Here is a 16,285-nt window from a genome sequence, read left to right as displayed (position 1 = left end):
TCATTTTTGAGCGAGGAAATGCGGGTATTCTTCGGTTCTTGCTCCATCAGATCTGGCAGTCGAAGGGAATATACAAAGTAATGCCCAGTTCCGTCTTGTAGGCGTAGCTAATGATATTCCTGCTGAGGCCCGCGTCCATAATGTTAAATTGTCGTTAAGCATGGCCGATGACCGCAGTTGTCTGCCATTTCTCGACCTTCGTTTGCGCGAGGTACGCGGCGATCGCCCATCTAACTTCCTTTTCTATGCATATATTTAGTTTCTACGCTTGCTTTGAGATCTAAACCTTGCCTTACCGGTTTTTTTCGATAAGCGGTCGTTGAATGGGGTCTTTGTGAGATATGTGCATTGCAACAAATATATGCATTGACAAGTTCCGAGAAGGCTGATTTGATTGTCTCGTTCCAAGCTCAGCCTGGGCGCATTGATCATATCGTCATGCTCAAACATATCCGTAAGTTTGCTCTCGCCGTTATATCATTCGACTTTTAGTTATCATTAGCCTTGTCTTCCAACTCGCATATTCTGTAGATATAAAAGTTCTTTGGGCTCTCAGCGGGTCCAGAACGGGAAGGATGGACAGACTGAAAGCTCTTTCTAGATTTTATGGGTGATGATGATGCATTGCCGTTCTTCGCGTTTGGAATAAGGGGGGTTGAAGAGTAAAGGTGTTCCTCTGGAAACGACCGTATCTTGTGATATGATCAGCACCGTTGCATTAATTTTATGCGCGTTCTAGGTCCCACTTTAATCGCTGAGGATGACAGGGATCGAGTAGCTAGAAGTCTTGTGTGGGTAAATATCATCTGTATGTTTTTTCATTGTTTTCTCCCTTGCTAGCATGCAGCTATCTGCATTGTCACTCATCACGACAATTTCTCTCCCCTTCTTGATAATTGCATTTATTACTGCGTTATATGATATCGGGGTCCTGACCAACTTTCTGCCACAATCTTCCTGAAGGCTTCATAGCTGCAGATTAGTGTATATCCAGGCTTTGATCAACAAGATTTTCCAAGTCTCGAGCCAAAGTTACTACTTTGGGTGAAACAATGATCTTCTCCTGTCGTTTGGATTCCAGGATGGCCTTGATATCTAAAGCTTGCAATAAATCCGGAAGCGGTGAAAGATCCGCCGGGGCGAGAAATAGGAATTTGGAAATAGCTGCAAGCAATCGATGAACTACAAAAGCATTGTTTTGGTGAGATCTTTAAGGTTCCAGAGCAAGTCATCACATCATAATCACCATACTTACCAACTTCCTCATCCTTTTCTTTCGAGAGCACATCCATAACTGCGCTTACAACCTCGATTTCCCAGTCGCTATCTTCCTGTTCCGGTGTGCCTTGCAGCGAATCCCCTCCTTCTTCCTCTTTCCGTAGCCGTTCCTTTGCAATAATGGTAGACCAGTTGAAAGCAAGAGCAGCTGCCGTCTGCCGGACTTGACTGTCAGCGGATAAAAGACTGTTCACAAGCAGCTGCGTCAAAACCGAGCGATAAGAGGAGGTTGCGAGCGCAGAGCTAAAGTAAGTGGTAACCAAAGTGCTATTTCGAGCAAAAAGATTGCAAGCCTACGATAAATCAAATCTTTTGTGTTAGAAACATGTATCATTATCTATCAACGAACGAATCCAAATACTTGCAATACGCAAAGTCATCAGCAACGTGGCTTTCGTCACACTGTCAGTCTGATATCCACTTTCAATGATGTGCACAATAGGTGTACCTTGTTCGTGCTACGTCAGATTATTTACTATCCAGATGGTATTCTGAAGAGTAACTTACAATCTTTCAAGTAGTGGTTGTAACCTGTTTCTGTGAAAAGCATGATGCGGAAGATATCTAATAATGGGAAACGCCGATCCACTGGAAGCTTTTCCAAGAGGAAACCTATGCAAATTTGCTTATATCAGTATAGGGTATACGATCAACAATGGAGCTGAACACCAACTCGCTACAGATTGCCAGTCTTCGGCGTTAATGTCGACATTGGGGTAAGACTGCTTTATTGCATTTCTAGCTGCTTCAAGTGTAGCCAAGTGTTTGCTGTCCAAAGTAAGGTTGCTTTGTTGTATGAAATCTTGAAGTTTTCCAAATATCTTGTCGATATCACCAAAAGTCGTGTACAGAACGGGTTCGTTGGGCAGGTCAATGACTCGTCGCAGATGGATCTTGCGATGCGGATGCGCTGGGCAAAGATAATGGTATCCATGAGTATGACGACTCTCAAAATATCTAATCGGGTATGCTTACGAGGATATGCTGTAAATAGAAGGATGTCAACTGAGCTTTGCAGTTCAGCATAATTTGCACCTTTAAACTCTGAAAACTGGGTGTCTCCAAGTTAAAAGACGATTATGTAGATTAAGCAGTATAAAAAGTGATTACCTTGTTTCCGTCTTGGAATAGCATAAAGGTCGGTGTAGCTCGAATTCCATACTTTGCAGCCGCATCAAAGGCGACCGACGTGTCTACAATCACGCCAAGTATTCTAATTTTGGATCGACCAGCGTTTCTATCCTGCAACAATTGCTCAAACTGCGGTTTGATCATTCGACACGGAGGGCAAGTTGCTGAGGTAAAAAACACAATGACAGCTTTGTAAGACTGTATCCATCGCTCTAGCATTGCCAGGTTCTGAGCCGTTTGGATTGGCTGTAGTTGCTGCGACGGAGCTGCTGAAAGCGCTGCCGAGTTTATATCCTGCAACACTCCCAGAGCTTGCGCGTTAGGTGGTCGCTGCGCACTTGCTGTTGCTGTTGCCGCTGCTGCTGCCGCTGCCGCTGGAGGAGCTAATCGAGATTTACCAAACATATTTTCTATCATTGGGAGTAGAGATTGTCCAAATGGGCTGATATCTGTTGTTAGAAATAATATGGTCAACGTAAATGTGAGATAGAACGTACGTGTTGAGAAAATCAGATGGAAGATCAGTGATATGCTTTGGGATGCTGGTGCCTGTCAGGAACTGGCATAAATCGTTGGAAAAAGTATTACAGTTAAAGTCGAGTAGATGGTATTTTTCTGCACTAGTACGGTTGTGAGTCGCGTACACAACCAAACGAAAATATCGCCAATTTACATACGTGAATACGCTTCGTTGACTTTCGATATACTCTATCACGACTTCTTCGGGCAAGAAAGTCTCCCCAATGTCAATTATCTGCAAAGGAGGCCCGAGGTGCGTTCCACCTAACAACTTGTTAAGCAAGGGCAACAGACTGCAAATGAACTGTACAACATACCAGGAGTGGACACCTGTATTCCTTGACCGTAATAGAATTCATGACCATAAAGCACAACAGCCGTGTGCCAAATGCCATCTTGAACGGATTGCGTAAGCTATGCAAATCGTCGAAATGTCCGTCAACTCAAGTGCATACCTATTTGTCTTCCCGTAAGGGATAACGACATTTGCTTTGCCAATCCCTGTGACAGATCGTACACGTATAGCTTGACGGGTTCTGCTGCCATTTTTGCGGGGCAAAGGTGGGGAAGACAATGGTACCTTGAAGAAATAAGCGGCTCATGCTGATTTTCCATGCATATGCCAAATTTGGCACCATCTTCCCCCCGTCATCTCTTTATATCAGGTTATCTTCTCTTTACGATAATATCGTTAGATAGAATGGATCCAACTATCATGTCAATTGGATTTATTGTGTCATGAGTACTAAGAACCTAAATATCTTTGACCACAATTTCGTTCAGTAATGATCTTAGATATGCAGATTTTTTCTTATTTTATTTTAGATTATAGAAAATGACCGGATACGAATGATAGGACCTAAATGGCATGTTTACATGGATAGGTTGAAAATATGCAATAGCAGCAACACGCATTTTTGGATGCTAAGAGAATCGTCAAATCAACGACAGAATGTGCATGTTTAAAATACGATTTGTGCAACCGGCCAGCCTTTGCCCCAATCAGAAGGCTTGTAAACTTTTTCACCCTTTTCTCTTCTTCCCTGCACGGCCGCGCGGCTGAAACAAAAAGACTAGGATTATTTCTTCTTTCTTACAGCCATGGAAGAGCGAGATATTACTATGAAAGAAGCAAAGACTGGACAGCAAGGCGGACAGTCTTCAAATATAGCGCAGGATATTGCCAACGGAAGTGACCACGATACGACTACCGTGACTACTGATAGTCCCACACCGTCCACTTCGGCGTTTGAGCCATACCAGCAGCAACTGCAAGAGGCAATGCTGGCTGCTGTCAACAGCCAGGGCCTCGGATCACTCTCACACAACAATCTCATCGCAGCGGTTGCAGCGGCGGCAGCGGCAGCATCAGCGCAACAACATCAGCAACAGCAGCAGCAGCAACAGCATTTACAGCAATCGCAGCATCAAGCTGCAAAGCGACCTCAGCAAAATATCGATCGTGCAAAGCTAGACAGTATCCGAGCGTCAAATCGAGAGCGCAAGAAGAGGTGGCGACTTTTAAACGAAGAACGAAGTAAGTATATGCGGCTTTGCTTTTGGTACAGTAAACTGCAATTGACCTCATTTGGTGTGCGCTTTGTTTCTCAGACAAGGATAATGATCTGCGATGCCGTGTCAATAAACGTGCAACGAAGCTCTTTGGACCTGAGGATACAGCAGAAAAGCGAGAGTGGGCTCAAGTAGAGTTTGAAAAACGCCGACAAAAACGAATGGAAAAGGAACGTCGAAAGAATGAAATGCTACCAGGAAACCAGCAAAATACATCCAGCGAACTGGCAGGACAGCAGCAACGGACGGATCAACCGCAGCCTATCATTGATCAAGCAACTGCTGCCAAAGTACTTGACTTCCCACCGGAGATACAGCGACAATTGCTGGAGCAATTGAATGCCATGATTGTAAGCCGATATTAAAACGTTCCAACCTTTATCTTGAAACCTAACTGTTCGCTCGCAGGCCATGACTACCAATGGTGTCAGGTCGGCCATGGAAAGCGTCAATGAAGCTCCTGTGAGTGAGATCGAAAAGCCAAACGCAGAGACATCCGGAGAAGATTATGTGCAAGTCAAAGGAGAAGAAGAACCACAGGAGCAGCAACGGACAGAAGAACAGCAGGAGCAAGTAAATGAAAATGCACCCGAACAGCAAGGTCTGGTGGCAGATGTTGCTTCTGATACCACCAGCGCATCAAACAGCGGTCAAAACTCACCATCAGAGCTCAAGTCAGGAGAGGAAAGCAGCGATAAACAGGCTGACGGACCATCTGAGAATGGAGAGAAACTCTCGATGGATGCAGTGTTAACTTTGATGGAGCTCAACCATGGCTGGCGCAAGTAGATGTCTTCAAGAATCAGCACTCAAGTATTCTATTCTGTTCCCTTACTTATCCTTTCCCCTATCTCCCCGACCCATCATCTTTATATCGTCACCCTTCATTTGTATCATGGCATGCTATCTCTTTTTTCTTGCAACTTGTACATTTCAAATTCTCTAAATAACTTTTTATTGCTCGTTTTCACTGATATGAGTTTCATTTGATCTTTCTCTTTTTCCTTTTTGGTATCATGCAGATGGCCGGCCCGCTGTCGACAACTTGCGACCAGTCTAGGCGAGAGTCTGAGAGGCCGATCAAACGACGCATTCGTCAGGCACTTTCCTGTCAAAGGTATGCTTTGCAGCAGACAGAGTGAAGGTGTCGATTGACTCAAAATGATGGGTTTGATCAGATGTCGCAAGCACCGATCGCGGTGTTCGAGAACAAGACCATCGTGTGATCAATGCATTCAAGCTGATGTTCCTTGCCAGTATCTCGATGGACCCGGGGATTTGGAAAGCACAGCGTTGCGAGACCGGTTTGAACAGCTAGAAGGACAGATCCAGTCGTTGCTGTATGAATTTGATATCATTGAAGAGCTCGTCTACGAACGTGATCATAATGCTCAGGTTCGGGCGGATGCACTCAAGACCTGGTATATCCGCAGTGAAAACGGACAAGGCATTTCTATCGACACCAACATGCATAACATTGAAGATATATACGATACCCTTATCCAGTTTGCTCTCGATAACAGTAAAGTGATTTCTCCGTGTTCCTCGTCGGCTTGCCCACCACTAGCTTCAGATACGACCACTACCACCACCATCATCAACAATAACAATAACCAGAGTTATTATTATTCTGGTTGCTCAGCCTCGTTACCGCTTGCTACTCCTTCTTGCTTGATTAGAAACAACACCATATTTCCAAGAATCAAACTTGGACATTTCACGAGTCTACGGCTAAGTTCTGCGACGTTACGAGACGAAGGACATTCTGCAATTTGTACAAAGGAACCAGATCTGCCGCCAGATGTGCGTCAGAAATTAATACAGCTCTATCCGACATGCCTGCTACATGGATCGATTTCCGAATGCAGTGCGGTCCTTGATATCCTTCTATCCGATAATCAACATCCTCACCATCAACAACAACTCTCCAACCAACGCGCCGCTCAATTTCTCCATTGCTCAATCATGTGCTATATGCTTCTCCATGCTTACTGGTGGCATCCAAAAGTATTCCGGCAGACCATGTCAGAGGAAGAATGCTTACGGACAGCGCAGCAGTATTATCACCGTGCCAAAGAGCATTTGTCTTCACTTTACTTTGAAGAGCCGAATGTACTCGTCTGTCACGGCGTATGCAACTTGGTTCTCTACCACATTGAAAGTGGCAACACGTCTGTCACGTACCTGTACTCTGGCATGGCTGTCCGTCTAGCGGTCAGTCTGGAGTTGTACCGAGACGGCCGAATCGAGTCGCTTGCCCGCGAACAAAATCACTCGACCGAGTGTATCCAACCAGAGCTATTCCGGCGATACGTGCGGTCTGTCCGGTGGTTCCTGTATTTCCTAGACACAGCCGTGTCACATTTCCACAATAAGCCGTACGAGGTGCATATGGACCGAATGGAATTTGATCAAGTCGAAGATGGCAGTGTTGAACCCGACCAAGGGTTGCTCCAGGCGTTCGAGTTCCAGGCCTGTCAAATTACCAGATGTATCCGGAGAACATGCTTCACGTCTGGAAGACAGACGGTACCGTATGGAGAGATCGCGCGGATAGAGGCAAGACTGTTGTCGCTAGAGGCAAGCTTGCATGGAATGCAACTAAAAGACCCTAACTCGCTGTGGGGCAAGAGATGCAAATACGTCAACTGGATTCGATACCACGGCCTATGGATCCTTCTGCATCAGACCTATCTCCCGCACGAGGTATCAGTGGATCGATGCACGCGGGCAGCATTCGCGCTTGTGGAGCTGTTTGATGCATGGAGTATCGATTGCTATTTCCGCCCGTGCGTGCATGAACTCAAGCAAGCATCTGAAATTTTGAAATTCCATGTCGATAACGACACCGCCGCAAAAACCAAGGCATTGGAAGGATTAAAAATCCTGCTGGAAAGCATATTTTGCACTGCCGTTCGCGACATTGCACGTACGCGCCCGTTCATCCAGGATATCGAACGGCTCCTTACATCTAACGATACCACATCCCGCACCATGACTGCACATTGAGCATCTTTTTCTCCCTTTTTGCCGCATACAATAAAGCACACTGTTTATTTCCAGCGACAAGAGAAGGGGATTTTGTAAAATAAGATACGGGAAGACAAGACAAAGAGAAGAAAAAAGAGAGAGCATGCATTCATAGTCAGAGATGAAATTTAGGGCAAAAGATACGCGATGAGCATTGAACGCGCTTTTACGGAGCAGGGCTGCCGGGACGAGGAGAAGGCGATCGCTGAGCGGGAGATGGAGATCTCGATCCACGGCGTGAGCCAGCCAAAGGAGAACGGGAGCGAGAGCGAGGACCTCTGGCGGGAGGGTAGCGCTCGTCAGGGTACCTGGGTGGAGGCGAGCGCGAGCGAGAGTCGGGGCGGCGATCATAAGGGGGAGGAGAGCGACCGCGTGGAGAAATTGAACGACCACCGGCACCGCCGTAGTAAGGACTGCGGGATCTGCTGCGACCTCGTGGAGGCGGGCCGTAGCGACCGTAGCGGCGAGGGCTGGGAGAACGAGGATGACGGCGGGGAGGGGGGGAACCTCTTTCAAAGCGCCAGCTGGCACTAGGAGCATTTCTGGCCCACTAAAAAATTAATTAAGGTGAGAAATGAAAAAAACTTGCTTTTGCAAAAACAATAAATCCATTTCTGTACCTGGACGCTCAAGGTGTAGCCATCGATGCGTCTACCGTGCATCTCATTGAATGCATCGTCAGCGTCTCTAGGGTCCTCAAACTCCACGAAAGCGTAACTATCGTGTGCGCAAACGTCATGTGTGTCAGAGAGAGCCTGCCGATCACGCAAAAAATAGTAATCTATGCTGCAATGCTTACGGCTTGGAGGAGTAGCTTTTAGGTGCAGGAATGTCACAACGAACGAGACGGCCATATCTTTTTTGTCAAAGCGCGAAAGGTACATCGTTAGTCGGCAGCCAAATACAGAAAGAGGGGAGCAAAACAAGAGACTCGTCGTCGTCGAGCAAGTGAGTCCGTCCGTCGATTAAAAGTCCTTACGTCGCGTCCGTGTTATTTGGTCTAAGCTTGCGATTCGAATCTCGACGGCGCTGAACGTAATACCCTGTTTACGGTCGACGACGGTTCTCTCGTGTTCGGACGTCGCGAAAAGTACCTTTCAAATTCGTAGGCCAAATCTCTTGCGCGTATACGGGAGCCAAAGCCAGCAACGAACAGCGTTGTTCTCATGATGTCGACTCTAGAAGAAAAGAGAAGAAAAACCCGCTGAGTCTGTTGTGGAAAGGTCAAAAACGTCACACGGAAGCGATCACATCCCGACAGGCGCCGCAGCGCCATGCAGAATTTGGGGATTACATGGCCCTGCGCCCAAGTAGTATTATATTTTTCTTTCTTTAGGTATAAACAGGATATATAACTATGCTGCAAAGATGATGGAGGAAATGTATAAGAAAAGAAGGGATTTACAAGAAAGTTTTGTGTCTACAGTTGGTTGGGCTTTTGATAATAAACATCAGGTTTCAAAACCCCCGTGGAATCCGACATTGCGTAAGCGTGGTCTGGAGGAGGAGGAGGAGGAGCTGCAGCAACAAACATGGCTTCATCTCTTGCCGGTTCATAGTTTTCAGCCGCAACGTAAAGCTCGTCTTTTCCATTCGCCTTGCTTGTCTTCAAGTCCTGATATGCACCAAGACCACCAACGCCGGCCGCTCCTCCTCTTTGAGGCTGCATCCTTCGACGCTTATACATCAAGAACAAGACCAGAATCAGCGCAGCCTACGAATGTTAAATTCTAGCTAAGTATAACGATGCTCAAAGGTATGCTGCTGTTTTCTTAATATATATATACCAGAATCAAGCATGCAACGATCACACCGGCGATGGCACCTCCGTTTAAGGAAGAGCCGGGTGACGATGAGCCGCTGTCGCCGCCGCCGTTGCCTCCATTGGAAGCGGGAGTATCACCATTTGCAGGATTGCCCACCCATTGGTTGTTATCCAAGCTTATTGTGTAGAAGCCATCTGTTGGTGAACCTTGCGAATTGGCACCGAAAAGGACAAACAAATATTTGTTTTGATGTAACACAGCTAATTTCTGCATCGTTAGCGGGAGAGAGAACGAATAACTTTTTTTTTCAGCATTACTGCTACGAATTACCTGAATGTCCCCAGCGAGGACCAGCCCCACCGGTTGGTAGATCGATTCTGGTATATGTATTAGTTGCAGTGTTGTACTTGTAAAAATAATCGTCGACGGGGAGGTTGGTACCTGTAACGTCCAGAAATCAGAAAAAAAGAGCTCAATTATGTACTATTGCAGAAAATTATATTTGTTACCATATTTCCTTCCTCCGTACAGCAAGATATCGTTCGTATTGGGAACTGTGAAAAAAAATATCAATCAAGGAAAAAATTAATACAATTTGGCAAGGGAATAAGAACGATGCAGGAGGAGAACTTGCCTGAAATTGCAGTGTGGAATGATCTTGGCGTTGGAGCATCACCGTTAGTGCTTTCAATAATACTCCAATTTCTTGTGGTGGTATCGAATTTGAGCACCTGTGTCATTGGCGCCTCTGCGAAATCGTTGCTAATGTATTCTCGGCTTTCCGTTTGCGCATACACGCCTCCAAAGTAATAGATAATTTTACCGTCGCTGCTGAGTGCGCCTGCGTGCCCGAGTCGAGCACTTTGACCTGATGGGAAAGCGACGCGTAGAGGTTGCCATGCTCGAGACTGGTTTTGGTCCCGTCAGATCATCCAATGCTGGAAATGTCCTGTATTCATTACCTGGATATTCAGTATTTTAACGTTTTCTGGCTCAGGTATATCCTCGCTGTCCATAACATCGTCTCTATTTACATAAAGAATCCAACGTGAGCGGGGTCACGGTTGCCATGGTCTATCCAAATGGTAATATTACGTTTGTCCTCCCCATATCCAAGCCGACCCATTCCCGTCAAGTACACCGGTCAATTTTGATCTATTCGAGACAAGTTAATTTTCCTTCACCGTGTTATTTACATGTATCTGTTAGAATACTCGTTGCTTACATTAATTCAACGGTGGGAGGAGTCGCAATTGTCTCCCAGGTTTCTGTATCAGCATGGAACATGACGGTTCTGTTTCGCAAAGCGGTGTTTCCATTGTTATACCCTAACCCTCCATGTACAATGTAGCTGTTGCTTTGCGGTACTGGTATCAAGGCAAAATCTGCATTCGGCTCGAGAACAAAGCCATTGGGAGGGGTAGATATGTTTCGCCATGCATCTGCCGAGACTTGATCGACTCCGGACGTCAAATCGAGTGCATAGTGTTCTGCAAACGTTGTAAAGTGATCATCGCTGTCAATTGCACCAGCGGTGCTTCCCGAAGCATATTTGCCACCTCCGTAGCAGTAAATTGTATTTTTCAGCAACGTACATCCTTGATAAAGCAATGTGATGATTAATTGACGGTCCGTCGATCGTCTTCTCTCGTGCAGCAGCTGCTGCAGAGATGATATACCTTGGCCTAGACGGATTGATGTTGGGCGGGCGCCGAAGCATGTGGGAATGAGACATATTAGAAATAAATAGGGAATCATGTTCATGCAGATGAATGGAGCGAAAAGAACGGAAAAGAAAGAAAGAAAACGAGAGAAAGAGAGAGAAAGAGAAAAAGTGGGAATTCCAGGAGTAAGCGTGGTGGCCGAACAAGATAAAAGGGGTAGGAGGCGCAGGTAAATCTATAGCAGCAGCAGCAGCAAAGCAAAGCACAAAGGGAATGAAACGCCGCGTCTGCACGCAAATTCTATTTACTTTTATCTGTCAAGGAGCATGCACTCGATTTTGGAGTCTGAGTGGCTCAGAAATGGGCTTCAGGGGCGTTTACATCGCGTCTTTCTTTACAGCAGTGATCTTCGCACCGCTACGCGATCTGTAACGGCTGCATTGTATCACGGACCCACGAACGTTTGGAATTTCTGTTTGTGCACAGCGGGTTTAGCCATTTTTATTTTTTCTGCAAAGATGTTTTTATTACAAGAAACTGCTGCCTCCTCCTCCAATATTTTGCGATGCCCAGGGATTGTTGCTGTTGCTGTGCGTGACAGCAGCAGGCGACAATGCAAATACATTGTTGCCTTGAAATCCAGTCGGTTGACTCGAGATTGCCGAGCCAAAGTTCGGCATGGACTGGTTACCGATCATCCCCGGTTGTTGTTGCTGTTGTGGTATTTGGAGAGAAGATCCAGATGACATTGAAGAGAAAGGTGAACTTGCTACAGGAAAAGAGGGTGCAGTGTATGATCGCTGAGGAGGAGCAAACTGATTTTGAAATATATTGGAGGTCGTAGATGTCATCGATGAAGTGCTACCAGTCATTTGCGAAAACGGGTTGGAGCTACCGGTAGGAGTGGGTTGGATCGTATTCATATTTGGTGAAGACGGTGCAATGCCTGTCATCTGCGGTTGCAAACCAAGGAACGGCTGACTGCTGTTACTCTGTTGCACATATCCTGTAAGCTGAGGATGCAGAGCAGCGGATGCTAACGGATTCGGCCTTTTAGCAAAAAGCACTGCAAATCATCCTTAACATACAAGTGACTTACGTGATGTACTCAGCGTTGTTGTATTCATGGGCATCGGGTTGGATATCTGACTAAATGGGTTTCCTGTTTGTTGCACAAATGGTTGCTGTTGCGGTTGTGGTTGGAAGGAGCTATGGAATGGGTTGCTCATATTCGTCGTCGCTGATGCAGCCGCAGTCGTTTGGCTAGAGACATCAATATCTACCAGCGTCCCAACCTTTCCTCCTGAAAGCTTGTGAGATTGTCGCTCAGAAGCCGTTTGTGCTCGACCAGCGAGCTCTTGCGAAGTTGTATTTGTAGTATCGGTAAAGGCAGATAATTTGGGCGCTTCAGCTATGACTGGAGTGGCGGCAGCTTTTCTAGAAGCCTGCAGGATATCAACAGCTACTTCCAGGTTTCCTCCCGAGCGTCGAAGGGCATCGCGGTTAGCATTCGGATCGGAAAATCCTAGTTCTTGAAGTCGTACAAGTTTCTGTTCATCGCTCAGATGAAATGCCGAGGATGTTAGCGGTGTCTGTGCGCTGGATAATCGAGATAGAATTTCCACCGCGGCCTGCAGATTGCCCTGCGTCTGCTGAAGGACATATTTGTTCTTTTCAATGTCTTTGAAACCCATTTCTGCTAGCCGTGCCATGGCTGCCGAGTAATCTCCTTCGCTGCGAACGAGCACTGGAACGGATGAGGACCTTTTCGGCAAACTCTTCATATGAGCATTCGGGTGCAAAGTGGACGGACGGGGAGGCTATGCCGCAGAGTTCTTAGTAATCGATTTTGCCATCATTCCATCATTGTTGCTTACCATAGTTGGCATATCCATGAACTCTCGTTTCTCCCATTTTTGCCGTACGTATTTTTCCATCGCTCTAATGCAAATTAACTCAGTTTTCTATTTGATACCATCGTTGCCTCCGGCAGGATCTCACCTATCATCGTCATCATCGCCAATAGGTAGAGGATGTCTGTCGGGATGAGGGTTCACAATACTATTTACTTTGTCGTTTCCACCATTTTTTCGAATCATCTATGGTTGATATTTAGTCGCTAAGTACAACTGATATATCCTTGTACGCTGTAGGTTTCTTACGTCTATCTGCTCCAGGGTCCACTGGTCCATAGTAACCGACTTGACACGGGAGATGTGCGTTCCCATCTTGCGATGCAAACCAGCACATCGTATGCAAAGAAATACACCGAGTGAGTAAGATGCCCACCGAGGATCTAGCAAGGTATTGTATGAGTAACGTTACAACGAAGACTGCAAAGAAGAGTTGAAACCGGCTTACTTCTGGCTCGGCAGTCGGCGCAGCGGTCATTGCCAGGCTCTTTGAGGAGCTCGAGGAGCATCCTCTCATGCCTTTCTTGCGTGGCCTTCGTCTGTCGCTCGGGCATTTGTTTTTTTCGCTGATGGTCCTCCAAGAAAAAGCGACAACAGCAGCACCCACCAGGACACCTTCCAAAATCGAAAGTTTGAATTCTCGGTCTTTGAAACCACGCAGACCAGCATGCAGCAACCACATCTTTTCTCTTCCCGCAACATGGCTGCTAGTGCTGGAACGCTACCGCTTTCAGGACTCAAGGTCGTTGAGATGGGAGGACTCGCTCCCGCGCCTTTTGCAGGAATGATATTATCAGATTTCGGTGCAGATGTCATTCGCATTGATCGACCAACGCAAATAAGCACAGATATCCTAGCCAGGTCTACATTTTTTTTGTTACTTTGCAATGGTTGCTGACATACACTCTATAGGAACAAGCGCTCCATAGCATTTGATCTTAAAAAAGCAGAGTCTGTGCAATTTTTGCGTCGCATAATAGCGCAATCCGATGTCCTTTTGGATCCGTTCCGGCCAGGTGTCATGGAACGCCTTGGTCTTGGTCCTGACGTTCTGTTCAAAGACAATCCGCGTCTCATTTTTGCTCGACTAAGCGGCTTTGGCCAGAAAGGTCCTGGTTCTCAGGCTGCCGGTCACGACGTGAACTATCTAGCGATTTCTGGAGTGCTTGGAGTAAGTCGTGAACCCTGCTAGTTACAATTGGATATATCTATTTTAACTGACGATGCAAAGATGATTGGTCGGCGAGGGGATGCGCCTGTATTTCCTATGAACGTCCTCGGTGGGTTTACCCAGCTTAGTCAACGAGTTCAGTCCGTTTTCTCACGACGGTAGAATGCTTTAGCCGATTTTGCTGGTGGTGGACTCATGTGCGTTATGGGTATTTTGATGGCCTTGATTGAAAGAATGCGCTCAGGAAAGGGCCAAGTTATCGATGCGAATTTGGTAGGTTCCGCGAGTGAATATTCCACGCGGCTTTTATTTGGCATGTGATTGTTCACTAACGTTGTTGCCCCACAAAAAGACAAGCGGCACAGCATACTTGACAACCTTTCCTTATTTGATGCAGAAATATGGACTAAATTTTGCAAACGAAAGAGGAACGAACATGCTCGACAGCGGTGCACACTTTTATGAAGTTTACAAGACCAAGGATGGCTTATACATGGCAGTGTAAGCAACTTCACTCGAGCTCTAGCGCACTGCTAAAACGATCGATGCTAATGTGTGTATGTATAGAGGCGCAATCGAGCCACAGTTCTATGCAGAGCTCCTCAAAGGTCTAAACATCGACCCGAGCACCGTTCCTAACCAGATGGACAGCGACCAATGGCCTACTATGAAAGAAAAGTTTGCACAGATTTTTGCGACAAAGACTCAAGCAGAATGGACTAGTATATTTGACGGAACAGACGCGTGCGTGACGCCCGTTCTCTCCTTCCAAGAATCGATACCGCATGCGACGGCTGTTACTATTCCTGAGAAACAGTGGCCCAGGAAAGCTGTTCCTCCGCAGCCGGCTCCTCAGCTGTCGCGCACTCCTGCCAGATCAGCCAACAACGACGACGACGCTGAGAGCCCATTCTTGACACCTGGCAGCCATTCGAGAGAAATACTCGGTGAATTCGGTTGCTCTGCGCAGGAAATACAGCAATTAATTCAATCCAAAGCCGTTATTGATAGATCCAGCCGACTCTAATAATAATTACAATACCGGTTCTCCCTCACGCTGTTTGATGGTTTTTCACATTTGGCTCGAACGGAGCAGTGTCCTTGACGCATGTATCAAACACCTGTTGCACGTACAATCTTGCTAGGTCCAAACCGCCGCAATCCTTTGCTGTGGAATTCACAGCGTCTCTCCATATGCATTCATTTCTCAAGCTTGGAGATTTGATATTATAGCATTGCCCTGAGTGAAAAGTCAGTCGAAGGGGTCCATCAAAGGTCAACGAGTTGCTGTACCTAGCGCGGATGCTCGTACTTCTGCGCATGCGATCATGTGGCAGAAACTTTGAAACTGACCACTGCGTGTGAAATCTAAAGCATGTACCAATTCATGCACGACTGTTTCTTCCAGATGCTCCTTGGATCGCACCTTATCGCTGCAGACGACAATCCTGGAGCGAATATGAGCTGCTACTAATACCGATTTGATTTCTTTGTGAGAAACAGTCGCAACAAACCTCTTGTGCCCACCGTCGTAGTATCCAGCTCGTCCCTGAGCAAAAATCGAGTAAGAACGCCTTTACTCTTCTGCTCAGACACTGCTTTTCCCAAGTTACCTCTTGAACTGTTCCAAAACAGCTACGACAGGTTATTCCTCGTTTTAAAGCACCCTTGTTGAGAGCAAAGATCGCCTGTAGCAATCTCGCTACTCGAGGTGATGTCTCGAGAATCTCGGCGAGCTCAGCAGTGCACTGATCCTCCGTGTACCTTTGAGAGAATCTTGGGTCAGCAAAAGCAGCAGCGGCCGCGATTGATGACAGGAAGGACGACCTACCGAGATCGTTTCAGAGGGTGCACCCCAAACATAAAAAATAATAACAATGCCCACTGCTGCGTGCGACGACGGCGAAAAAAGTAATTGCAACCCGAGGAGCTGCTGGGACACATTCTTGCGTTCTATACCTTCAACAAATTTGCTCCTGTGATTGCTAACATTTTTTTGTTGCTGCCAATTCTGAACATGCATTCAGAGATAAAGATGCTCTTATTGCCTCGATATTACGAAACATTCATGAAAACAATCTCATGTTCTGTCCTCTACCCTCAGACAATCATTATTGTATGAGATATAAATTGATCAAAGTATTTATTGATTGTCATCGAGCAGCAAACAAAGAAAGGAACAGATCGAGACTGCCGGGAATGAGGAAGGCTGAACTGATCAATCAAAGGTGGGTTTGGAAA

At 46.4% G+C, this 16,285-nt stretch overlaps 9 protein-coding genes across 9 annotated transcripts; 3 read left to right on the top strand and 6 right to left on the bottom strand.

Moving 5' to 3' along the window:
* Positions 1-154: 154 nt before the first annotated feature.
* Positions 155-450, bottom strand: VTP01DRAFT_9351 (uncharacterized protein; the record flags this gene model as incomplete). Its single annotated transcript, XM_069388574.1, has 2 exons — positions 155-243; positions 297-450. 2 exons carry the CDS (start codon positions 448-450, stop codon positions 155-157), a joined length of 243 nt encoding a protein of 80 aa, XP_069240857.1.
* A 529-nt stretch (positions 451-979) lies between these two features.
* Positions 980-3,474, bottom strand: VTP01DRAFT_9350 (uncharacterized protein; the record flags this gene model as incomplete). The annotated part of the gene is made up of 11 exons (XM_069388573.1): positions 980-1,182; positions 1,256-1,571; positions 1,644-1,726; positions 1,786-1,890; positions 1,952-2,188; positions 2,254-2,329; positions 2,389-2,851; positions 2,907-3,029; positions 3,087-3,192; positions 3,246-3,323; positions 3,384-3,474. The coding sequence occupies 11 exons, from the start codon at positions 3,472-3,474 to the stop codon at positions 980-982; spliced, it is 1,881 nt and encodes a 626-aa protein (XP_069240856.1).
* A 555-nt stretch (positions 3,475-4,029) lies between these two features.
* VTP01DRAFT_9349 (uncharacterized protein) lies at positions 4,030-5,289 on the top strand (the record flags this gene model as incomplete). Its single annotated transcript, XM_069388571.1, has 3 exons — positions 4,030-4,465; positions 4,540-4,850; positions 4,909-5,289. 3 exons carry the CDS (start codon positions 4,030-4,032, stop codon positions 5,287-5,289), a joined length of 1,128 nt encoding a protein of 375 aa, XP_069240855.1.
* Positions 5,290-5,516: 227 nt separating this feature from the next.
* On the top strand, positions 5,517-7,509 carry VTP01DRAFT_9348 (uncharacterized protein; the record flags this gene model as incomplete). The annotated part of the gene is made up of 2 exons (XM_069388570.1): positions 5,517-5,617; positions 5,679-7,509. 2 exons carry the CDS (start codon positions 5,517-5,519, stop codon positions 7,507-7,509), a joined length of 1,932 nt encoding a protein of 643 aa, XP_069240854.1.
* Positions 7,510-7,696: 187 nt separating this feature from the next.
* VTP01DRAFT_9347 (uncharacterized protein) lies at positions 7,697-8,698 on the bottom strand (the record flags this gene model as incomplete). Its single annotated transcript, XM_069388569.1, has 4 exons — positions 7,697-8,080; positions 8,151-8,247; positions 8,330-8,386; positions 8,625-8,698. The coding sequence occupies 4 exons, from the start codon at positions 8,696-8,698 to the stop codon at positions 7,697-7,699; spliced, it is 612 nt and encodes a 203-aa protein (XP_069240853.1).
* Positions 8,699-8,950: 252 nt separating this feature from the next.
* Positions 8,951-11,060, bottom strand: VTP01DRAFT_9346 (uncharacterized protein; the record flags this gene model as incomplete). The annotated part of the gene is made up of 7 exons (XM_069388568.1): positions 8,951-9,244; positions 9,318-9,556; positions 9,627-9,737; positions 9,889-10,204; positions 10,259-10,322; positions 10,392-10,451; positions 10,522-11,060. The coding sequence occupies 7 exons, from the start codon at positions 11,058-11,060 to the stop codon at positions 8,951-8,953; spliced, it is 1,623 nt and encodes a 540-aa protein (XP_069240852.1).
* Positions 11,061-11,487: 427 nt separating this feature from the next.
* Positions 11,488-13,427, bottom strand: VTP01DRAFT_9345 (uncharacterized protein; the record flags this gene model as incomplete). The annotated part of the gene is made up of 6 exons (XM_069388567.1): positions 11,488-11,996; positions 12,060-12,780; positions 12,838-12,901; positions 12,962-13,059; positions 13,123-13,256; positions 13,322-13,427. 6 exons carry the CDS (start codon positions 13,425-13,427, stop codon positions 11,488-11,490), a joined length of 1,632 nt encoding a protein of 543 aa, XP_069240851.1.
* A 146-nt stretch (positions 13,428-13,573) lies between these two features.
* Positions 13,574-15,071, top strand: VTP01DRAFT_9344 (uncharacterized protein; the record flags this gene model as incomplete). Its single annotated transcript, XM_069388566.1, has 6 exons — positions 13,574-13,734; positions 13,786-14,044; positions 14,105-14,153; positions 14,217-14,317; positions 14,397-14,545; positions 14,612-15,071. 6 exons carry the CDS (start codon positions 13,574-13,576, stop codon positions 15,069-15,071), a joined length of 1,179 nt encoding a protein of 392 aa, XP_069240850.1.
* A 25-nt stretch (positions 15,072-15,096) lies between these two features.
* VTP01DRAFT_9343 (uncharacterized protein) lies at positions 15,097-15,907 on the bottom strand (the record flags this gene model as incomplete). Its single annotated transcript, XM_069388565.1, has 5 exons — positions 15,097-15,284; positions 15,338-15,492; positions 15,559-15,593; positions 15,658-15,808; positions 15,876-15,907. The coding sequence occupies 5 exons, from the start codon at positions 15,905-15,907 to the stop codon at positions 15,097-15,099; spliced, it is 561 nt and encodes a 186-aa protein (XP_069240849.1).
* Between the last annotated feature and the right edge of the window lie 378 nt (positions 15,908-16,285).

Source organism: Rhizomucor pusillus (genome assembly GCF_041956525.1).
Source record: "Rhizomucor pusillus strain CBS 183.67 unplaced genomic scaffold VTP01scaffold_6, whole genome shotgun sequence".
Lineage (NCBI taxonomy): Eukaryota > Fungi > Mucoromycota > Mucoromycetes > Mucorales > Lichtheimiaceae > Rhizomucor > Rhizomucor pusillus.
Note: the sequence above shows the minus strand (reverse complement) of the source record. Positions and strands in the feature narration are given on the sequence as shown.